General features: G+C 40.6%; 1 protein-coding gene across 1 annotated transcript; it reads left to right on the top strand.

Annotated features, from left to right (window-relative positions):
- Positions 1-6,860: 6,860 nt before the first annotated feature.
- Positions 6,861-14,461, top strand: sde2 (SDE2 telomere maintenance homolog). The gene is made up of 7 exons (XM_062972755.1): positions 6,861-7,123; positions 8,867-8,984; positions 10,295-10,406; positions 11,048-11,217; positions 11,560-11,668; positions 12,250-12,613; positions 13,546-14,461. The coding sequence occupies exons 1-7, from the start codon at positions 6,944-6,946 to the stop codon at positions 13,759-13,761; spliced, it is 1,269 nt and encodes a 422-aa protein (XP_062828825.1). The 5' UTR covers positions 6,861-6,943; the 3' UTR covers positions 13,762-14,461.
- The last annotated feature ends 10,648 nt before the right edge of the window (positions 14,462-25,109 follow it).

Raw genomic sequence — 25,109 nt, 5'->3', positions numbered from 1 at the left:
TATCGGTGGTCACCACCCCCAGCTCCTTTCATTCATCTTGCCCTTGGTTGGCCCCTCTTCCTTTTTCCTTCCATTTTCCCCAGCTTAATTATTTTCTCCAAGCTTTCTTGTCTTCTCATTATGTGGCCAAAGTACTTAATCTTAGAAACTTCTAATCATAAAGATTTATGATCTGGCATTGGACAGTGCTGCTTTGAAGCACACAACTAACTGCAATCTCTTTAAGAAACTGTGGGCCTTGAGCTAAATTATATCCATACACTTGACATTATGAGGTATGTCTAGAAGACCTGTTTTCGATCCTCCTTCAACTCCTGTGTGCAAGCAAAACATAACTTGAATCACAAAGGATTTTTACAAACACACCCCACGTTTCCCCACCAGGAATAACACAAAGGTGGCGTCTGAGATCCAACCTTAGACTGCAAGATCAATTCTGAAACAATTATATCACAAGATCTGGAGAAGTTCATCTTCACTGCAGTCTTCTCCATCAACAAGGCAAAGCTACCCACTTCTGACTCCAACCTCTGGATAGAAGAAAGCAGAGGGACTTCTTGATGGATATCTATGCACAGAATAGGGGCAAATGTGCAGATTGTAGGGCTTGGGATAGGGATTGGAAGAGCACACATAGCATTCCTCAGAACCTTCACAGACGACTAAGGTTGTTCAGAGGCTGAAAATTCCCTTTAACTCCTGTAAATAAAACACCATGCCACAGAAAAACAAATATTTTAAACTGTTGGTAATGAAAATTCTGCCAGAAAGTATCCTAGTTTACTAAAATTGGGACTTGCTTTATATAAAAAACACAAGCAGAGGGAATGTAATTGTAAACAATGGGCATCTTGTAAATGTTTGCTGTAACAAAGGGTGTGTACAGCTATGCAAAATTTCAGATGTGAACCTGCTGTAGAAATGCACTCCGCAGATTTGAGGTGATCATACAATCATCTCCATATCAGGTTTAGGGGAAACTTGTTCTTCTGGTTTGCAGTTGAAATGACTGTGTATAGCACTGATTTGCTGGCCCTTGTATACATCAGAAAGCCACATTGGTACATATGCATTTACATATCCTTCTTAGAAAAGTTTTTCAACTACAGAAAAATAATTGGTGTATTTAAAAAATAAATACTACTACTACTACTACTAATAATAAAACCTTATTTCTAGACCACCCTCTCTCTCCCCAAAGGGACTCAGGGCGGTTAACATACATATAAATGACAAACAATCAATGCCACAATTTCTTCAGAATATCAAAAGTATAAAATGACAAAAACTTGTACATTATAATAAAATTCCACATTAAAAACAATGAATTTAAACATGTAAATCAGTAAAAACAGTATTTCACAGAGCGAGCATATACTTGGACCCGTTAAAGTGACCAAGTTGTTCGGTTTCACTTAGACCATAGCTGCTATGGGGTGGCAGTTATGGATATCTGGATTAATATGCAATGTGCCTCAAAATAAAAAAAGTTTCAGGGAGTTCTGTAAGTAGGAAAGTTTGGTTATTTGTTAAATTTGTACAAAATGTTGCTCACAATGGTTAATAGTGATGCTAAGTGATTTCAGCTCCCCTAAATTGTGGGTTCAGAACCCCGGAGTGCTAAGCAGTTAGAAGGTCGAAAGACGCACAGATGAGCGAGAAAGCAAAAGGAGAGGCCTTTAATTCACAATGGTCAAAGAGGATATCAGCAGAGCTAGTGCTCAAAGTACTGACATAAAGCACTGGAAAATATAGAGCATATTTATTCACTTTGACAGCTATTCAGAGTACCTGCACCAGCTTCTGATTGGCTGAAATTTGGGGAAGCTAGGATCCAGGCTCCCATTGGCTGTGGATTCCCTATGATGTCATTGCTGGTTGGTGTTCCTCCATGGTGGGAAAAAAAACCAGCTGTCATTTGTCAGTTTGAAGTTTAATGGTCCACCCCAGAGGGAGGCATGGGCCCTTGGAATGCATTGATGTCAAATCCAAATGGGTCCATGATTAACTTAATGTCTAGTCCAGGTGAACACAAAGAGATAGTCTAGAGAACACAAAGAGTGATTGGAAGTAATCAACAGTTCAATAGGCTAGGCTTGGTTAGCAGTGAATAAATCCAGATCTTATAATCTGGAAAACCCCCCACAACAACTGTAAGAAGATTCTTAACAGAAAAAGAGTTTGTCAATAGAGTGAAGTTTCAGTTCACGAGTACAAAAGAAACTGAATCAACGGGATCAGGGTACGCTTGGAATGTATGTATGCATTAAGTGGCTTTTCCCAATCCATTATGAGAGGATTAGTTAGATTAAGTGCACATGTCCAGGGGCTAGGTAGTTTTCCAAAGGTGATTTGAATAACAGTCATGGGGAGGAAGGAGACACAGCCCACTTGGCTTTACTGAAAAGGTGAAGCATGGGGAAACTATTGGCATTTCGAGATTGTCTGGAAAAGATATTTAATATAAACACATTCATAATTATTTAGAGTTTATTATTTGGGGGTCTATTTTTCGATTAACAGGCCCACTTTTCACTGGATAGACTGTAAGTGACTCCCAACTGTTCTAAACCCGGCTTGCACAGCTCTTTATGTTATGTGGAGTTTAAATGTTCTTCATAGAAACTCTCCTGAGCTCATCCAATAATACCCTTATTTCTGGTCCTGTTTTCCTGGAATGAGAGCTGGTGAGGAAACATAAGAAGTCCTGGTATATGAATGCCAGGAGATGTAGGCTACACTGTCTGCTCACCTGAAAAACTACAGTGCTCCCAAGATGGTTTTCATTCCAGTGCTACCACCGAAAGAAGCCTTGCACAGCTGTTCCACTTCTTCCTCTTCCATATTTTCTGGTGGCAAGGAAAGAAAAAGCTGGATGACACTTTAAGGTTACAAGTGGAAAGTGACAACACCTAGAACTCTTGGGAAAGATTAGCAGTTTACAAGAAACATTGCACAGGGGATGCCCGACTGTGTTTACAGTATTGACTCAGTCTTCGAGGAGGCTCTTTCCATTGCTCCTCCTGATGTGCAACGGGAAGTTGCTGCTAACTGTGAGAGATATAAAGTTGAACGCTGTGAAAGCCATCCACTGCATGGCTATCATAGACTCATGGAATCATAGAATTGGAAGAGACCTCATGGGCCATCCAGTCCAACCTCCTGCCAAGAAGCAGGAAAATCACATGACAAATGGCCATCCAGCCTCTGCTTAAAAGCCTCCAAAGAAGGAGCCTCCACCACACTCCGGAGCAGAGAGTTCGACTGCCGAACAGCTCGCACAGTGAGGAAGTTCTTCTTAATGTGCAGGTGGAATCTCCTTTTCTGTGGTTTGAAGCCATTGTTCTGCGTCCCAGTCTCCAAGGCAGCAGAAAACAAGCTTGTTCCCTCCTCCCTAATGATGAGGAGATCAAAGATTTGGGGTCTCATTGGAAATGGAGACCCAGAAGGAGGGTTGCGCAACACCTGGTGAGCTTGCGAGAAGCAAAGATTTCCCTATTCCCAATAAAAGGCTCACCAAGTTTGAAGCAGAAGTCACAGAGTTTATTCTGGTTCAGCTGGAGCAGGAAGATGGTAGCAATAACTTGTAAGAAGAACTGGCACACCATTACACAGAATAGTACACATTTTATACTTTTGCTTTTTGAATTTCCCGCTCCCGCCCACCCAGCTGGCTCCTCGCTGATTGACCAGGGGAGTCCCTGACGTCAGGAGTCAGGAGGAGCAGTCTGGAGGCTTGCGCGCCTCAGCCAATGGAATTGCGAGCTCCGCCTCTGACGTCTCTCCCTGGCTGGCCAATGGGGGAGATGGAGGCGCGGCAACAGGAGAAACAAAGGCAAAAATATGTTGATGACAGGATAAATGAGTGACATGTCGGGTCCATTGTCAAACGGTCCAGTGAATGCCCTAGAGCTCTGTTAACCAGACCTGTCTATTGACACAATGATTGAAATAACAAATCCCTTGAATGCCAGTCTTATTGTCAAAAGAGCAGCATCAGAAATCTTGATGGGATTAAAATGATTCAGAGTCCAAGGAAGGGAGATGGGTTTATCGTGACAGCGGCAGCTTACCCTTGCCTCCCCGCAGAGGAGGTAAGACATTTAGGTGAATGATTGGAATGTCCAAAGGTTTCTCTATTCTCAAGTGGTCTGGCTCTTTGAGAAAGAGTCCATTGTTTTATTTTCCAGATGGCGATCATGGTAATCCAAAGTTTGTAGAATATGGCCTGAGGCAGACAGGTAACACTCAGGTCAGGATGGTGTGCTGGACAAGAGTTCACATCAGGGTCACAGTGCACAGAGAGGCATCCCAGAGGTTCTCCGGCAGCCCAGCAGGCAAAAGGGCTTTTTGGGGTCCCCCTAGAACTGGGAGACGGCGCAAGGGATACATGGGGTAAATGCAGGGAAAGGGGGCCCTGATACCTAAAGAGTTCATAAGAAGGTGCAAAAAGGTCATTTTCAGATTGCGTTGCCCATGCTCATTCATAATAAGGCAACTTATTCATGAACAGGAACTAATTCATGTGTCAGGAGGCGAATCGGGGCCACTGGGGCAAAAAGCAAGATAGCAGTTTAGTTTAGAAAGTGTTCCGGAGTGAAATGGGATTGGTCCGGAGTGAATCCATTAAGGATATGGGGGGCCCGGGGGGTTTCTGTATCCACAGTTGGAAAAACTGCATGTCCTTGTTCCCAAGGTGGTTCTGGACCTCCTCGGCCAAGCCGGTGGGGATCCACGGCTTGGAAAGGGGTTTATTGTCAATTTTTGGGATGTGGAAAAAGCCTGCAAAAGGAGCTATTTTTGCAGGCTGGGAAGTGAAAATGAACAGTGGATACAATTTATTACTCTTGGTTAATGTGTAGCAAAGGACAATAGAGCCTTAATGGAGAGAGGCTGCCTGCGGTTTTCAGCTACTGTAGCAGTTCTGAAAGGAGGATACAAGGTTTCTGTGTGACTGAAGCCTATCTGGAAGGGAAATCCAGGGTTCCTGCGAGCCGGTGGAACTCTTGACAGAAATCAGCTGTGTGTCAAAGCAATGTGAGTGCGGGGGCTTGTGTGCTCGACATCACTATTCCCCTCACATATTTATACATGGCTATCATGTCTCCTCTCAGCCTTCTCTTCTGCAGGCTAAACATGTCCAGCTCTTTAAGCCACTCCTCATAGGGCTTGTTCCCCAGACCCTTGATAATTTTAGTCGTCGTCCTCTGGACACCTTCCAGCCCAGCCTGTCAACATCTCCCTTCAACTGCGGTGCCCAGAATTGGACACAGTATTCCAGGTATGATCTGACAAAGGCAGAATAGAGGGGTAGCATGACTTCCCTGGATCTAGACACTAGACTCCTATTTATGCAGGCCAAAATTCCATTGGCTTTTTTTGCCGCTGCATCACACAGTAGGCTGATGTTCAACTTGTTGTCCACAAGGACGCAAAGATCTTTTTCACATGTACTACTGTCGAGCCAAGCGTTCCCCATTCTGTATCTTTGCATTTCATTTTTTCTGCCTAAGTGGAGTATCTTGCCTTTGTGCCTGTAGAATTTAATTTTGTTAGTTTCGGCCTATCTCCCTAATCTGTTAAAATAATTTTGGATTCTGCTCCTACCTTCTGGAGTACAGTACTGGCTATCCCTCCCAGTTTGGAGTTGTCTGCAAACTTGATGATCATGCCTTCTAACCCTTCATCTTTTCTAAGTCATTAATAAAGATGCTGAACAGAACTGGGCCCAGGACAGAGCCCTGTGGCACTCCGCTCCTCACTTCTTTCCAGGATAAAGACACATTGGTGAGCACCCTTTGGGTTCGTTCACTTAGCCAATTACAGCTCCACCTAACAATAGTTTTTACCTAGGTGGCGAAATGCATTAAAGCACTGAGCTGGAGACCAAAAGGTCCCAGGTTCAAACCCCAGGAGCGGTGGGAGCGGCTGCTGTTAGCTCCAGCTCCTGCCAACCTAGCAGTTCGAAAACATGCCAATGTGAGTAGATAGGTACCGCTCCGGCGGGAAGGTAACGGCGCTCCATGCAGTCATGCCGGCCACATGGAGGTGTCTATGGACAAGGCCGGCTCTTCGGCTTAGAAATGGAGATGAGCACCAACCCCGAGAGTCAGACATGACTGGACTTAACGTCAGGGGAAACCTTTACCTTTTTAGCCCATATTTTAGTTTGTTTGCCATAAGGTCATGGGGGATATTGTTAAAGGCCTTACTAAAATCCAGATACGTTATATTCACGGCGTTCCCAGTATCGACCCAGCTTGTAACTGTATCGAAAAAAGGGATCAGATTAGTCTGGCATGACTAGTTTTTTGTTTTTTCGTGAAGGCTGCTAGCGTTGATAAGCGTCCCAGAGAGGAAACGCAGTACCTTTGTGCCCCTCGCTTTATGGCTGCCACTGGCATGGAAGAGTTCGCTTTGCCAATATACTGAGAGAGGCGAGGAAACATGGCGCCTGCGAGTGAGCAGGCGAGCACAACGAAGTGGACAGGAGGGGCGAAGGCGCTTTGGAGGGCTTATAAATAGAGCAACGCGCTTCCTCTTCCTCGCCTGAAGGGATAAACGGGAGGCCAAGTCCTCCCCTTCGTCAAATCCCCCCCCCCCCTCAGCCTTGGCGGGGGGAAGAGGTTTTCGATAATGCCACACAGAGAGAGAAACTTCGCTTCTGGAGGGAAAATATGCTTTACCAAGAGTCGAATAGCCGCCATCGTTCCGTGTGCGCATGCGCACTCAAAGACTCCAACAAAGCTTTCGTTGGCTTCTTGCCTTCTTTATAGGCCTCCTCCAGACGCCCCCCCCCTCTCTCTCACACACACACAAATGCGCGCGCGCCACTCTCAGGTCACGTGGACCGAGGAGGGACAGCGATGCAAGGGGAATTCTTCTGGCAAGGAGGCTTCTGACGCAGGATTCCGGTATCGCCGCGTTGACGTCACTTCCCGGAATGACTCCATCCCTTTTTTTCCGTTGCCGGAAACTAGGAAGCGAAGCGGCGTCGTGGAAGAAAGGTTGGGAAATGGCGTTCCTCGTGAGGGACCCGTTGGGCACCGGGGTGCGGCTGGTGCCACTGCCCGTTCAAGACCGGTCGGTCCGGGGTTTGCTTCGTGCCCGTTGCCAGGCGCAGGTAAGCGGGTTTGTATGTGGGAAGGGAATGCTTTGCCTTAGGGCAGGCAGGGGCAAATTTGGGCCCACGGGGTGTTTTGGACTCCCAATTCCCACCATTCCTAACCGCCTCAGGTCCTTTCCTTCCCCCCCCCCCAGCCGCTAAGCCCTGCCTGCGTTAGCTCCATTCAGTGGAATCACGGGAGTTGTAGTTTGGTGAAGCATCTTTAGCAGAGAAAGCTGAAGACCTTGTAAAACTACAACTTCCATGACTCCATAGCGCTGAGTCAGGGCCTTTAAAGTTTGGTCAAGCTACATTAATTCAATAGGGTAGATCAGGCATGGGCAAACTTGGCCCCTCCAGGTACCGGCTGTTAGGAATTGTAATAGTTGTAATCCAAAACACCTGGAGGGCACAAGTTTGCCCATGCCTGGTGTAGATGCAACCTTGGTAAAATCAGTTGCGTGAATGATGTGCTAAGTGTTTTCACAAGGCATTTTCCCAAGATCATTAATTTAACTAACAATCTGGAATTAATATTGGTATGGTGCTAACAGCTCAGGGAGGTGTATCTCTCTCTCTCTATATATATATAGAGAGAGAGAGAGGGAGGGAGGGAGGAGTCTGGAGCGCTGTTACCTTCCCACCAGAGCAGTACTTATTGATCTACTCGCATTTGCATGTTTTCAAACTGCTAGGTTGGCAGGAGCTGGGGCTAACTCCGGGAGCTCACCCTGCTCCTCGGATTCGAACCACTGTCCTTTCGATCACCAAATTCAGTAGCTCAGTGGTTTAACCTGCTGCGGCACCGAGGGCTTCTACACAAACACACGCACACAAACACACACATATTCACATGCGTTTGTGTATGCACTTGTATGTTCCATCAAGTGGCCTCTTGACTTAGGACTACTACATGCATTTCATATGATTTTCTTAGGCAAAGAATACCGAGATAATTTCACCATTTCCTTCCCCCGATTTGTAGCCTACAGCACCTAGAATTCCTGGTGATTTCTTATCCAAGAATTAACCAGGGCTGATTTGATCAACTTCCAAGATTCAGAGCCCTTCAGGAAAGCAAAGGGATCCCTTCTGTAACTTGTTATTTTCAGTTAGTGGACATTCAAGGCTGTTAATAGGAGCTGATTGAACAGTTATTTATCCGCGTATTTCCAGCAAAAAGTGGTTAAATCATCTATATATATAAAAGAGTGATGGCATCATGGCGACCCACAAAACAACAAAACTACAGGCCCCCAACCTCAAAATTTGACAACACAACCCATCATCCACGCCTCTAGGTTGATACGACAAAAAGAAAAGAAAAATAAAGTCCTAATTAGAGGGAGATGAATAATTGCTTTTATCCAATTGCTGCCAGTTAGAAGGCTAAGCTCTGCCCACTTGGTCTCCTAGCAACCCAATAAAAAATAATAAAAAACACTAAAAATAATTAAAAACACTAAAAAATTAATACAATAAAATACTATAATAACAGAAAATAACTAAAAATAATACAAGAAAATAATAACATGTAATAAATAAAAAGATAACTTACAATAAAAATAATTTAAAAATACAAATAACGTCAAATAAAAATTACACAACAATTTTTAACCGATACCACCACCACTTTGCCACAGCAACGCGTGGCCGGGCACAGCTAGTTTTCTATATAAAAGGTGGATATGAATAAATTCAATGCACTTGGATCTGAATAAATCATGCATGTTTAATTTTGTTTCAATACCATGTTTCTAGGGTCTTCCTGAAGATCACTTTTACGTAAAGTGCAATGGTCGCTGTGTTAATTCAGAAGATGAGCTGCAAGATGGTGGTGTTTACAGCCTGGAACCAAGACTGTGTGGTGGAAAGGGAGGTGTGTATAAAGCAAAGAAAGAGTACTCATTCAGTTCTGTTGTTTTTATTGTATTGTACATTTTAAAGTGCACATTCCAGTGCATTTTAAAATATACAATATAAATTTTCTACAAACATCTGAGGCTGTTTTCAGAGTTTAACAAGATATTTGCTTTTGATGTTAAGTCCACTTAAATGCTCTGGGCACTTAAATGTTGTACCTCCATGACAAGATGGTTTTCTGGAATCCCCTGGGAAGAATATGCATTATATACAGGTATTTCTAAATTGTACCTTTAACATTTGAATCCTTTACTTATATTATGTGTGTAGGCAACATTTAACTTGGTAACTGACAGGACTGGGGAAACCCCCATCTTCATTTCAGGAGCATTATTTGAACCCTTCGTGGTTTACTTGTAGTTTATAGTTCTCATGGTTTGCAAAGTATAGTTTTGAAAGACACCTTAAAAATGATGCATGGAAATATCTTCCAAAATTCCAGTGTAAATTGTTGTTATTAAAAACAATGAAGTTGCTATCTCGTTACAGTATATTGATGCTCTTATTTCTCCTGGATCCTTTCAATTTTTTGTATTGCTCACACAGTCATGGACAAAACATAAGTGGTAACACAAATTAAATGTTGGATAACTTCCATTATTTCCACTACACTACTTGTCTGTGTTACACTGTAACCTGGTGGCAATTTACTTTCTCAAAGGGCATTTTATTATTGGTCATTTTTGCCAAACTTCAGGTATTACCTCAAGGGTGCAACTTGTTCAGTTTTCCAATTTAAGACAGACAAAGGTCATTTCGTATGTGAGTAAAATATATAGCAACTTCCATTAAGAGCTTGGCAGCTTCTTGGTTTTTTGTTTTCTCAGTTTGAGCACCTTGTTACTTTGTATAAGTGTAAAATATTTTCTTAAATATATATAAACTTAAAAGTGCAGTGTTTTCCAAAACTACAAATCTTTCTCAAATCACTGATTTTAACAATGAAAGATTAAAGGACCCATTTGTGTACGCATCCTTGTTGTTTAACTTTATTAGACATGCTGTGTGTAATTATTGCATGGTTCCAGGGAACTTGGAATTGTTTGGAGTATTATTGTGGTGAGAAAGGAATTTGTGGTTCCTTAACTGAAGAATATAATTTGGATGTTTGTATTTAAGATTAGTGACACTTATATAATATCAGCATCATAATATGACCTATAATATAAGAAAACCATTATTCAATCTGTGGAATGTTGTCATCCTCTGAAATGCTTCCATCCTTGCATTTATGCAACTAATGTATTTTTAAAAATTTTCTCCCAGGTTTTGGATCTATGCTCCGGGCACTTGGTGCTCAAATAGAGAAAACAACAAACAGAGAAGCTTGCAGAGATCTCAGTGGGAGAAGGCTTCGGGACGTAAACCACGAAAAAGCGTAAGGCATTTAATTATTTCACAGACACACAAAAACCTGTACATTTTCATTGTCACTATCTTTAAGTCTTCTAATGTTTCTCAGATCTTGTGAATTAAAAGTCCTCATGAGAACACATTGATCAGTGAAAAATATTTGTCATTCAAGAAATCCTAGGAATAGGCTTCACTTTCAAAAGACTAGTTAAATTATTCTATGATGATTCTAGTTCTTATGTAGTCACCTATGATCAATGATAAAGTGTCTGTTCAGTATTTCACTTTGTCCAGTTATATGATATTGTGGAAAAGTAGTTAAGTTCTGTAAAACTAGAGCTATTTGATATTCTTAAAGCATTTACTCTTGGAAAGCTGTCATTACTCTATGTAGATGGCAAAAGAAATGATTATTGTGAAACAAACATGAGATGCAAGGGAATTTAGACAGCAAGAGATGTGCTTGCCTGTTCTAGCTTTCTCGACAATAAAAAATATTCTGAGGATTATTCTTTTTTCTCTTTAGCTGTCTCCAGAGCCACCCCTTGCTCATAAATTACAAGAGTACATTTTCATGCATTTATGTATGATAGACAAGAGGAATGACCCAAATTACTGGAAGGTTTTCACAGTGAAATGCATCATTTCATTTGTTCTCTCTTACAGGATGGCTGAATGGGTGAAGCAGCAAGCAGAACGTGAAGCAGACAAGGAACAAAGACGTTTAGAAAGACTAAAACGCAAACTTACTGAGCCAAAGCACTTTTTCACTAATCCAGACTATCAACAGCAATGTCATGAGATGGCAGAGAGGCTGGAGGATTCTGTTCTCAAAGGTAGAATTGAAAATGTTGTTCCTTAATACAGTGTTTTATGACAAACATCAATGGGATTTTTTCTCCTTTACACAGCTTCATTGTTGCGTAATGTTAAATAAATGGCATACCCGAGACTGTTATGTTTTTGGTCTCCATGAAGGGCTGATAATAACTTGAGCAGAATAATCAGAGCTGAAAAATAAACTACTGTATACGTGGAAAGAACAAAGGCAAGAATTAGAAATGCACTATGAACTTTTTGAGAAATGGGCCTTTTGTGATGTAATTTCTCAGCTTCATATCAAATGTTTGAAATTTGAAGTGTTGTAAGTACTGATTTATTCATCTGCTATGTTTCAGGTATGCAGGCTTCTTCCAGCACAATGGTATCACCAGAAAGTGGCGAGAGCCGAAAACGATTAAATGCGTCTGAAAAGGGAGCACCATCAGAAAAGAAAAAATGTTTGTGGTAAGGAAAATGGGAAGTCACAATTTATGTCATCTATAAGGAAAGTAATGCTAAGAATTTCCGTACAGTGGCCTGAGATCCTAAGAACTGCAAGATGTATTGCACTCACATGGAATGGGGGTTTCGTGGCTCTTTGCTTCTTTGCATCAAAGCAAATAACAGCACTTCAGCACATTTACTTCTTATATCCAGAGCAGTGCACTATAGAGGAACTAGAAAATGTATTTTAAATGTTTGTATGTTTTTCAGTGGTTGAACAGTTGTATAATCCCAAGTATTAGTCTTGAAGGAGCCCTATTGGATAGAGATTTGATAGGATCATTGGTGTGCAAGTGATGTTTCCTGTTGGAATACTTTGGGGAAAGTTCTACTCTTTAATATCTTAAAGTTGTTATGTCTTGTATGAATCTCACCAGTGGAAGAGCATCCCTGATGTTCCACTGTTTCTACTGTGGAAAAAAACTGGTGCTCCTTTTATAATTGTGGGGCAAGCAAGTTCTTGGTCCTTGCATTTTGTGTATCATTGAGGCTATTTGCAAAAGTTCGTGAACTTCTAAAAAGTTTTCTGCTGATTGTAACAGGTTGGGCATGGAAGGACTTGAGGATTCAGAGAATAGTTCACAAAGCAGTGATGACAGTGAAGATGATCAGTCTCCTAGTACATCGGGAAGTTTCACAGCATCCACTGGCAACCTTTTCCAAATGGATGATAGAACAGAACAATGCCCCAGCAGTTCTGAGGATTCCGTAAGCTGTAGTTCAGTTTCTGACACAGCAGAACAATTGCAGACACAAGAGGAAGATGCTAAAAGTGGTCTGGCAGAAGATCTACCTACTAATGAAACTGCAGCTAATGAAAACCATGAAGCAGGCCAGACCCCAAATGAGGAAAAGGAAGCAAAAACATTAAGTGCTGAGAAAACCACGAGCCAGTTGCAGGACACTGTAAGTACAAGAAATTACTTCCGACTCTGCAGATGAACTCATTTTGTTTTCCAAATCCACTAAGAACTTTTTGTACTGTCTGTGATCTGTCCTTTTCTTTTCCATGATGCATTAGTAAACTGCATAAAGTACTTAAAAAAATAGAACCTGCATTAAAATCTTACATCATGTTTCCCCCTGAATAGTCCAGATGGTGTCCTATGGCCACTATGTGTGAGGGGCGGGGGGGGGGGGGGGGTAACTCTTCCTCTACCATTACAGTTTCTTTATATGATTAACTCAAGCTTGCTGAAAACTACTTCTAGCACATGAGTGATAATGTTTTAGCTGTGTGAGTGACTGCACTCTATGGTTTTTTGATGACTTTCACTAGTTCATCATTCTATTATACGTGACCTACATTTTTACACTAGTGCTGATGAGATGGAAGGCCATTTCTGTAGCCAGAAAGCTGTCCAGAGGGAGCTACAATTGGCAGCCAACCAGCCTGCCATTTTCTTTCATAATCTATTATTTAGAATGTGTTCAGAGATGCATTGTTTGAGGAAGAAATGTAAGAGAGTAAATGTTTTCACAGATAGCTGTTACTCCATCTTTGCTGTTAAAGGTTATTCTCTACCCAGAGTACAATTTTTACCTGGACCTTGAAATATTCAGTAAGGATTGTCATCCTGCTTTCAGGCCTGGTGGATGGAACTGCAGAGGTTAGATTGCATTTTCTGATCATGGCATATTCTACTCTAAGATCCTCTTTGGTAAAAAGCAAAACAAACTTGGACTTTTTTGAAGGATACATCACTTAAACATAAAATGGCAGTCATAGTACATGATGGGAATGTAAAGTATCACTCAAGGTGTTTAGTTTCATTTTTGATGAAATACTGGCTTTCCTTGGGTACTTGTAATACATATTTCACTCTTTTATTTTTTAGGAGACACCAACACTAGATCTGCTGGCATTCAATTCTATTGCTGAACTGGAAGTCCTGGGACTAGAGAAACTGAAGTTTGAATTGATGACTTTGGGACTAAAATGTGGAGGCACTTTACAGGAGAGAGCAGCCCGGCTGTTCTCTGTGAGAGGTCTGTCTAGAGATCAGATTGATCCTGCTTTGTTTGCTAAGCCTTCAAAAGGGAAAAAGAAGTAAAAGCCAGCAGTGGAATTCCTCCTTGCATCATTTAAGCCCATTTGCTTAGAGAAAAAGGAACAAATCTCTTCAAGGTTTTTTTTCATATCGTGTTGTTTTGTATTATGGTGTTTTCTCACAGAAGTGAAGATACGTTTATATGTTCTTTAAATTCAATTCTTATAGGAGCAATTTATAATTATGTGCCAATGTTTCAAGTGAAGATTAGATTTGTTTGTCAGCAGATTTTACCTTGCCTTTCAATTTTTGTAGAAATTCCCCTGTAACATACTGAGTTGCCAGTGGTTTGCTTATTCATTCAGACCCATTTCCCTCGAGAAAAGGGGCAGATTTCAATTCATATAAAGTTGTGGAATAATATGGGTAGGGATCAAAAGGAATGTTAAACCTGAGATACTAAATTACATATTAAGGAGAACCAAAGTAATAGGACTTCCTCAAACCCAATAAAGGTGCAAGATTGATATTTAACTGAATAGTTTCTGCAAGAATACAGATAAGGACTGCTACTCATCAGCTTGGTAGGGAAGGATGAGTTTCAGGCAGGTTCAATGTACACCTTGTGTATAGACCTAGCTGGATTCCCTTAACAAGCAACGATTAAACCTTTACACTTCTGTTGAATTGTATATGAACTAAAAGAGTCTACTGTTTCTAATTTTTTAATAAAAACCGTGATTGTTGCAGAGCGACAAACAAACTGTTGTCCTTGTGGAAACCATTTGTGTCTGAATTACCTGTTTACAGTCAAGTAAGGATCAAATCAGGGCAAAACAACAGGAATGAGTAATCTCATTTCTCTCATACATTTATTTCTACTAGCATTTACTTTGTTAAACAAAGCAAGACTAAATCTACATTATTGGATTATGTAGAATATAAGTGGTTGCATCTTGTACACGTAGATTCTCCTGTTGTACTCATTCATTTCTTGTCTTTCAGGAATATTATTCAAGATGGTTGACAGTAAAATGAAATGTAATAAATTGGTTAACATATAAAATAAGCGCAAACATAAAAGATTTAAACCTTATTTAAAATCAGCAGGAAGTAAATTCAGTTTCAAAGAACTGACTAAAATATTAACATCTTTGCCCATAATCTGAAAGAAAATAAGGGACGTAAGGGAGCTTTTGCTCTCTTGGTGTGACATTCCAGAGCTTGAATGTAGCCCTTTGGAGCATTCCCAACTAGCCTTTTATTCAGAGACACATCTGTCTCCAATTTGGTTTTTTATTATTCTACTTAGATTGTGTTCCTAACAGCCTGTCACTGACTGTCTGCATCAGCTTAATGTTACCACTTTTGAAGCCCCCAGTGCATAGTATGTTAGTAGCACACATCTGTAGAGCATTCTCCAACAACTTCAAGGTAAGAACTACACAAATACCCATCCTATGAAGGTCACTACTTGAAATATGCATTTAATCTTTAGAATCCTAAAGTACATTCACCGTAAACAAACCACGTTAAGTCTCCCTGTGCCTTGGCAATGAATTATTTCTGCGAACAGGTACTCAATGTGCCTATTTGGAGAAGTAAACCAAATACCACATGCGCTGCTTCTAGATATGCAAATAGACTGTTTGGAGGAAAGGAAATTGACTCCAGGGAGAGAAATGCAGCTGACTTTGATTCTCTTCTTAGAAGAGACAATGTGATTTCTTAGTGGAGAGAGATGTTTGGCTGTACAGTTAGGCATCCTGCTGGATTTGGTATCCGGAAAGGGGGGGGCGCTTTTGGTAGCTCTGCCTGGGCAAGATGGGGATATTTTGATTATTTACATTATTTTCAGTAATAAGCTGGTTGGGGAAAATAATTCCAGATACTATGTAAAAATCATGCAAAGGATCACAGAACAGATTCCTCACATAAGATGCAGGCTTCATAAGAACCTGCTGCCATATACTTGAGTACTTTCCTTTGTAGGCAGAGCTTGAAATGGTTACTTTTGGATTACAACTCATAGAATCTCCTGGTTTAATATGGCCAGTAAGTTTTGTAATGGCTGTACTGGTTGGGAGATGATAGAAGGCAAATCACAAAGTAACATTTCCAAGTTCTAGAATGGGTGGTCAGTTGTGAAGGGCATGATTCAAATTTTGCTCTCGTCTCCCCCCCCCCCCCAAATGGGCCACAGCCATCTCATTTGAGCACAGCAGAAGTGACACCACATTATTTCTATGCATTATTTTGATTTTGGTGTGGGTGCTGAGGAAGGTTTCGTATCATGTTGAACTGTTTGTAGGAAAAATGGCCTTAAATTAATTTTTTTGGAACCATTCAGGAGCAAGAATTCGCAGTGTAAAAGTTTACAAGCACCCCCTGGTACTACTCAGCCTTGAAGAATACCTATTTTTTCAAAATCAGAAGCAGGTTCATGGCCACTTTTGGGTAGTGCTCTTGCTGTTTTTGTTTTGTAATCTGTATGGCTCCCAGGGGACTCCAGGCACACAAGTCTGGTCTTTAAATCTGCACTTGCCTACCCCTTAATATATTTAAAGTATTTCTACTCTGTCCTATTTCAGGCCCCATCCACACTTCCTTATAAAATCCAGGTTATCTGCTTTGAACTGGATTATATGGTAGTATAGACTCTGAGTCCAGGAGAACTCCCAAGCTGTGAACCTGCATCTTCAGAGGGAGTGTAACCCTATACCCTGTTTGGCCTTGCGACTGACTAAGAGTACCTCTGTCTTGTCTGGATTCAATTTCAATTTGTTTGCCCTCATCCAGACTGCCACAGCTGCCAAGCACTGGTTCAGGACCTGAACAGCCTCACTAGTGGTCTATGGAGGAGTCACTGCACCCAACAGACTTCAGTCCTTGGGCACACATAAGTAGAGATGGTCACCCAAGTATTAACAATAGTTTTCCCCAATTCAGTGTCCTGGACTAACCCACTCTTCATAGAGCATCCCCAATAGGCAGCTGTCCAACAACAGGATTGATTTCGTACCTTCCCCTCCCTGTAGATTGTGGCAAGGAACAACACATAACGCAACATGTAACATCAATTAAGAGAGCATATAAAACACATTAAATTTGATTGATAAAAACTTTAGAAGCTATAATGAAAAAAAAAATATAAATCAGCCTGCCAGAAGTGACTGCTCATTACTGCTAAATGAAATATATATATGATTTTGAACTGAGGTTCTTCCAGCAGGTCATTCCACAGTTTAGGGACAGCTAAAGGAAATATTCTTTAGGTAACAGCCTCATTTTAGCTGACTGAAGTGGTTGTATCCCAGATGGCCTAAGTGTACAGGGCAGATCATATGGGAAAAAGCAATCCTGTAAGTAACCTGGACTCAAATTGGGATTTTATAGGAGCCCCCGGTGGCTCAGTGGGGTAAACTGCTGAACTGTTGAACTTGCTGACCAAAAGGTCTGCGATTAGAATCCGGGGAGTGGGGTGAACTCCTGCTGTTAGCCACAGCTTTTGCCAGCCTAGCAGTTCGAAAATATGTAAATATAAGTAGATCAATAGGTACCACTCTTTTGGGAAGGTAATGGTGTTTCATGCAGTCATGCCAGCCACATGACCTTGGAGGTGACTACAGACAACGCCAGCTCTTCAGCTTAGAAATGGAGATGAGCACTAACCCCTAGAGTCACACACAACTAGACATAATGTCAGGGGAAAACCTTTACCTTTTGCCTAACCAGCACTTTGTATTTTTCTCGAAAACTAATTGGCAACCGGTGGAATGATTTTAATATTGGTGGAATATGGTCACTCCCAAAAGTGCCAGGAACCAGTTTAGCTAATTGAAATTTCCTAGCCTAGTACACAGCACTTTGCAGAAGTCTGTCCTTGGGGCCACCAGCCTGTGAACCACCATCTTTAGGCCCTCTAATTGTAGAAAAGGGCACAGCTGGTATAACAGCTGAAGATGACAATAAGCACTTGTGACTGACACATTTATCTGTCATTTGTGGTGACAGATCCAGGAACACCTTCAAGCTGCAAGCACAGTCTTTCAGGGGGAGTGCAATCCCATTGAGGACTGGCTAACACACTTCCAGAAGAAGACCCTTGACAGTAAACTCTTCTGCCTTTTCTGGATTCAGTTTAGTTTGCTTTTCCTCATTCAATTATTACTTCTTTGAGGCCTTCATTCAGAAGAGAGACATTATCCTTTGCTGATGCTATTATTGAAGGCATAGAGAAGTTTATTTTGGTGTCAAAGAGTACCCTGCCTGATGCCTCTGGATGATCTCCCAAGTGGTTTCATGCACATTTTAAGCAGTATTGGAGATAGAATGATTCCTTGTGTTATGTCTTTTTTTCAAAAGAGCAACTATTCTCCAAGTACTAGCATATGGAACCTGCCCAAGAGATAGGACCAGAATAACTGAAATATGCATGTTTGTTGGGTGTCAGATGTTGTCAAGAGACCCAAAAGCACCAGCTGGGGCACATTTCCCTGTCAATGCTCAGGTGAAGATCATTCACTACGGCAGGATCTACACTGCCATATAATTTGGATTTTCTGCCTTTCCTCTCTGTTATTGCCTCTTGTTACAGTGACTTTACATACTTTAAAAGCATCATTTTGGAGATGAAACTATACAATTAACAACACAATGTCTGGTTTGCCCTTCTGGTAGCTGTTGTATTAGCTGGAAAATATGGACAGTAATTACCTCCATTGTCAACTTGTGCTTCCAGTTAAATTTCCACTACTGATGGATGTATTTCTTATGGCTGCTCTCAGTCTGTGGATCCCCTTCTATGGAGGACTAGGTAAGCCTACACTCCATTGTTCACACTGGTAAACCAAGACCTTTGGTGAGTAACCTGTACTATCCTAAAGGTAATAGTGTGTCAGCTTTAATTTTTAAAAATGTCTATTATTTATAAGTCTGTTTTTAACTGTTCTAAACATGTTTTTGAAAATCATTTTGTAATTCTTTTTAGGTTTTAGAAATTAACATTTTAGTTTAATCCAATTATTTTGAATCCTATTTCAGGAGAAAGAAGGGGATATATAGATTGATTTATTGAATTAATAGATACATAAATAATGTGTTCCTTTCTTCTTGTATTAAAATGGTATTTTATTAGTAATGTTTTTTGTCTGTGTACAGTACATTGAATAAAAAAATATAAATTCAAAAACTGAATTATCATTCATAACGATTCATGAGTCTCCTTAGCAGTGCTGCATATGACCTCTAGCTGAGGAAATAAATCTGACTTGCCCACAACTTAAACCTATTAAATCATGCTTCCTATGTGTAGCAGCAGTGAAAAAGCCTTAAGTTTTCTTCTAAGCAAGGAGTCCTTCATGCCTTTGAATCATGTCTTGTCGTCCACAATTGACAATATGAAAAAACAAACTGGGAATGTTTGCAACAGGGGGAAATGCAGAAATCCAAATTGAGTCTAATTGCTACTTGCTCATATGAATTCCTGCACTGACAGAAAGGTTGACTTTGGCATCTATCACCTCTATTCGATATGCATCTTTTAAATGTAAAGGCAGCATTTTGCCACTAGGTGTCGCTTTATACCAATCTATATATATAAAAGAGTGATGGCATCACGGCAATTCACAAAACAACAAAAGTACAGGCCCCCCAACCTCAAAATTTGACAACACAACCCATCATCCACGCCTCAAGGTTGATACAACAAAAAGAAAAGAAAAATAAAGTCCTAATTAGAGGGAGAGCAATAAAATTTTTTATCCAATTGCTGCCAGTTTAGAGGGCTAATCTCTGCCCACTTGGTTGCCTAGCAACCAAGGGACAGCCAGGTTTCAGTTAGGGGACAGGCAGATTTAGGCCTCACTTAGGCTTCTTCCACAGATTATCTAATTTGCACTGGATTATATGGCAGTGTAGACCCAAGGCCCTTCCACACAGCTATATAACCCATTTATAATCTTATATTATCTGCTTTGCACTGGATTATCTTGACTCCACACTACCATATAATCCACTTCAGTGTGCATTTTATACAGCTGTGAAGAAGGGGCCTCAGATAATGCAGTTCTGAGCAGATAATATAAGATTAGAAATATACAGTAGAGTCTCACTTATCCAACGTAAACAGGCCGGCAGGATAAGTGAATATGTTGGATAATAAGAAGGGATTCAGGAAAAGCCAATTAAACATCAAATTAGGTAATCGTTATACAAATTAAGCACCAAAACATCATATTATACAACAAATTTGACAGAAAAAGTAGTTCCATGCGCAGTAATGCTATGTAGTATTTACAGTAGAGTCTCACTTATCCAACACTCGCTTATCCAACGTTCTGGATTATCCAACGCATTTTTGTAGTCAATGCTTTCAATATATCGTGATATTTTGGTGCTAAATTCATAAATACAGTAATTACTATATAGCATTACTGTGTACTGAACTACTTTTTCTGACAAATTTGTTGTCTAACATGTTTTGGTGCTTAATTTGTAAAATCATAACTTAATTTGATGTTTAATAGGGTTATCCTTAATTCCTCATTATCCAACATATTCGCTTATCCAACGTTCTGCCGGCCCGTTTATGTTGGATAAGTGAGACTCTACTGTATTTACAAATTTACCACTAAAATATCACAATGAATTTAAAACACTGACTACAAAAGCATTGATTATGAAAAGGCAGACTGCGTTGGATAATCCAGAACATTGTATAAGAGAATGTTGGATAAGTGAGATTCTTCTTTAATATGAAATAATTACTGGGATAGAATAATGCAGAACAATATAATCTCTAAAACCAGGACAGTAAATAAACAGGGGATTTCCACACAGGAAACAATCAGGGCCAGCTAACACCTCCCAACAAAGTATTCCCATCATCAAAGTCTGGCAAATCCTGTTTTCTCAGGGCCACAGACAGTAGAAGCACATAAAATATCACAAACAACATCACTCTGAAAACAAGGGTATTCCAGACAGGAAACAATCAGGGCCAGCTAACACCTCCCAACAAAGTATTCCCATCATCAAAGTCTGGAAAATCCTCTGTTTTCTCAGGGCCACAGACAGTAGAAGCACATAAAATATCGCAAACAACACCACTCTGAAAACAAGGGAATTCCAGACAGGAAACAATCAGGGCCAGCTAACACCTCCCAACAAAAAATTCACTCAGGGAGGAAACAGCCAGGCTTTAAAGCTGCAAGGCCATTACATCCTAATCATTTTTCCTAATTGCAGCATTCATACTTGCCTCCAACAAACAAAAAAAACCAATCAGAAATATTGTATATTCACAACCTTTAGGAAATAATATCCCCTGATGGCGCAGCGTGTTAAAGCGCTGAGCTGCTGAACTTCTGGACTGAAAGGCCACAGGTTTGAATTGGGGGAGCGGAGAGAGCCCCCACTGTTAGCTCCAGCTTCTGCAAACCCAGAAGTTCGAAAACATGCAAATGTGAGTGCATCAATAGGTACTGCTCCGGCGGGAAGATAACGCCGCTCCATGTAGTCATCCCACATGACCTTGGAGGAGTCTACGGACAACGCCGGCTCTTCGGCTTAGAAATGGAGATGAGCACCAACCTCCAGAGTAAGACACGACTGGACTTAATGTCTGGGGAAAACCTTTACCCTTTACCTTAACTACCACCAATTCCTCAATACTTTATTTCCCATACCACCATACTTCGCCACAGCAACGCGTGGCCGGGCACAGCTAGTAAAAGTATAAAACACAAAAGTTTTGAAAGATTTTCTCTTGTGTGTAACTTCAGATGTCATCTTGGAAGGGCCTTTACAATCGTCTGGCAATAGGATTGTTTTAAATAGACTGCTGGAAAACCTTTCCCCCTTTATTTAAAGCTACTATTAAAAATTGTTCAGAGCAGTACAGCTAGAGTGTCTACCTAACAGAGGCATCATTTTACTCATATTACTGTATTGCTGTGTTCCTCGGACTCTGGATCTGACCATTGCGAAGTAAAAAACTACTATTTGCGCATACAGTCATCCCTCCACATTCTCTGGGGTTTGGGGCACAGGACCCCTGTGAAAGTGGAAAACCATGAATAAATCATTTCTAGGGTTTTCAGCATGACTCTCTGGTTGAATTTCATTGGAAGGGCTTAGAGATTCCTGGAGAAGTGTTCTCTTTAGAAATCTCTAGGTCCAGCATGACTGGAGAATGTTGACCATTGAATTAGTCTGGAAGGTCTAGAAATTTATAGAGAAAATCAATTAAACTCACGAATAATAATAAATTCTGCGGTAGGAAATGTGCAGTAGGAAATGGGTTTGTGTGCAGTTGACAACATGGGCTTTAACCCGGAGCAATATTATTTAGTAATATTAGTGAGGAAGATCTGTCCAGATAATTTGGATTTAGCTGTGTTGCAGCAGGTTTTGCAACTGAACCCAGTCTTCCTTTTGTGCTATTGCTGCAGAGGTCCCTGGCATCTTGGAAATTCTGCTTTCAGCATTAGTTCTGCCTTTCATCATTGCCTACATTTTGTCAGTTCTGGTTTGATCTACAAGCAGTGGTTCTTGACTTTTTCTTCACCACAGATCCCCTTTTAAATATCTTTTGTGGCCGTGGACTCCCAATACTTTCCTTAAGATTTAAGGCAATAGATTGCATCCAATATTTTTTTTAAAAAAATCATGAAATTCCTTTAAATTTAGAGAGGACAGGATATAAGTTAATATGTTAATGTGCACACTCCAATTATAATGTAATATTTTGATTATAATGATTCCATACAAATGTAGAATAATAATATCAACACTAATAATAGTTAATAATTTAATCCTTTGTGGACCTCTGAGCAATGTTTCTGTAATACTTTCTTTCCTTTGCAGCTGGTAGCCATTTTCTTCCTGCTACCATTGTCTTGTTCAGCATTTTTTAAAGAGTTAGACATATTAGTGTCGTCATCATCATCATCATCATCAGCTATCTTCTATGGCCAAGTATGATTGCCTTCCAAGTGTAGGGTCTTGGAGGTGGGTCCGTAGGCAACTATTGAGACATATTAGTGTGATGCATCATTAAAAAGAGTGGTGTGTGGGGTAGGAATGTAGCAGTATCTTTAAGACTATATGGTTTTTATTCTTGATATGAGTGTGTTTCTGAGCCTTTAAAGTTACCTATCGACTTCTGGTGTCCCCATGAACCTTACAAGGCTCTCTTAGGCAAGGAACACTCAGAGGTGGTTTTGGCAGTTCATTCCTCTGAAATACAGTTTTCAGCACCTGGTTGCTCTGGCAGTCTCCCATCCAAGTAGCAACTAGCTGGCTCTGCTTTACTTCCAAGATCAGATGGTTTCTGCTTCCCTTTAGGGTAATTAGGCCATTTTCTTGACACATAATATACTTTAATAGGTATCCCTGCCCAACTACAGATTTTAAAAAGGAAATTCTCTGTGAAGAGATTACTCAATTTAAGGGAAATGTGTCTCAGTAAGCAGAATTATTGCTTTCACAATTCAAGATTACTACAGCTTGGCATACATAATCCTTTAAATATTTATAGTCAGAGTCATAATTTGCATGATTCTGTTTCCCATTATGCTCTGATCCCATCCTCACAATTGTGTAACTGCTATATATTTACTCTATTATTTGCTATTCAGTCAACTTAGACTTATGGCTACCCTATGAGACCTCCCACAGACCTTATTCCCAACAGCCTCCCTCAGATCCTGCAAACTCATTCTATGCAGCCATATAACCCAGAATATCAAGGCAGATAATCCACAATATCTGTTTTGAACTGGGTTATCTGAGTCCACACTGTAGATCAGATAATGTGGGATTTTATACAGCTGTGTGGAAAGGGGCCTGAGTCAATCCACTTGTAGTGTTGTTTTCGTCTTTTCCACTGTCTTTTACTGAGCAAGATATGTACAAAGTTCAATAGCCTTAGTTTAGTTATTTTTTTGCTACTAATGAGAGCCCAGGTTGGAGTGATTCAAGAACCATTCATTTGCCTTTTTAATTATTCATGGCGAGAGTCAGTATGGAGGAGTGGCTTGAGTGCTGGACTAGGACATTTGATTCCTGATATTTTAGTAATATTCCCTGGGGGGGGGGGGACCCAGAAAAAGCATGCTTCTTTAAAACCACTCTGTCAGCAAGATCAGTGAGGTGGATCATGCTTTAGAAATTTGAATTTCCCTTACCGTAGAAAGCAACTGACCTCACCTTCCAAAAGCTTTAATAATTTATCGACTCATTCCAAATTTATATACCTATCCACTTGGAAGTCTTCTGAATACCAGAGAATGCCAAACAAGCAAACGAATGGGTCAAACAGTAAATCAAACCTGAAATATGTCTTTACTTGGACATGTCTTGAGAAGACATGACTCAGTAGAAAAGACAATAATACTTTGTTGGGCAGAAGGCAGTAGGGAAAGAGGAGAACTGCATTACAGCTGGATGGACTCTGCCAAGAAAACCACAGCCCTGAGTTTGCGAAGCCTGAGGGGAGTGATGATAACAAGGAAACTTGGAAGTCCTTTGTTCATCATAAATCAAAGTTGACTTTATAGCAAATAATGAAAAAAAATCCCACATGATCTGATTGGAACCTCAAGGAATCTGTGAAAATCAACAAGTCTTTATATTGGGTTGTTGTGTGTTTTCTGGGCAGTATGGCCATTTCCAGAAGTATTCTCTCCTGATGTTTCGCCCACATCTATGGCAGGCATCCTCAGAGGTTGTGAGGTATATTTCACAACTCTGAGGTTGCCTGTCATAGATGTGGGCGAAACGTCAGAAGAGAATACTTCTGGAACATGGCCATACTGCCTGGAAAACACACAACATCCTTGTAATCCCGGCCATGAAAGCCTTCAACAATGCAGTCTTTATATTGTTTTATGTTTGAAACTACTCTAAATTGCTTGTTTTGTTTATGCTGCCCTGAGCTCTGATGGTTCAAATGAATAGATAAATGTGGCAAGTGTTGACACAAAATTCTAAGGAGATAAGCTTTCATCTCAGAAATTCAATTTTTGAATAAACATCTCCCCCTTCATGACTCCTTAGCAAAATAGGAAAGGGATATTGCAGCAATTCTCACTTCATCTAATTATCCTTTACCAACGGCCTTGTTTGTTTGCTTATGGTGGCATTAAGTATTACTGGGATAATTAGTGTTTTCAGGTAAAGACTTGGATGTCTTGAAATTTAGACATTTGATGATGGTGGTTTGTCTTAACAAATATTTTGACCTACATATGTATGTCACCCCAGGTCCTTTCACACTACATATGGCTCTATGACTCCCCATTAATTATCATGGCAATGCTGGAGAGTGTAGTTTATTAAGGCACTTGAGCATTCAGGCTGACATTTATAAATGCCCTTTCCTAAACTGCAAATCCTAGGATTCTGTA

The sequence above is a fragment of the Anolis carolinensis genome, chromosome 1 (assembly GCF_035594765.1).
Source record: "Anolis carolinensis isolate JA03-04 chromosome 1, rAnoCar3.1.pri, whole genome shotgun sequence".
Lineage (NCBI taxonomy): Eukaryota > Metazoa > Chordata > Lepidosauria > Squamata > Dactyloidae > Anolis > Anolis carolinensis.
The sequence above is the reverse complement of the archived record's forward strand: the minus strand, read 5'-3'. Positions and strand labels throughout refer to the sequence as shown.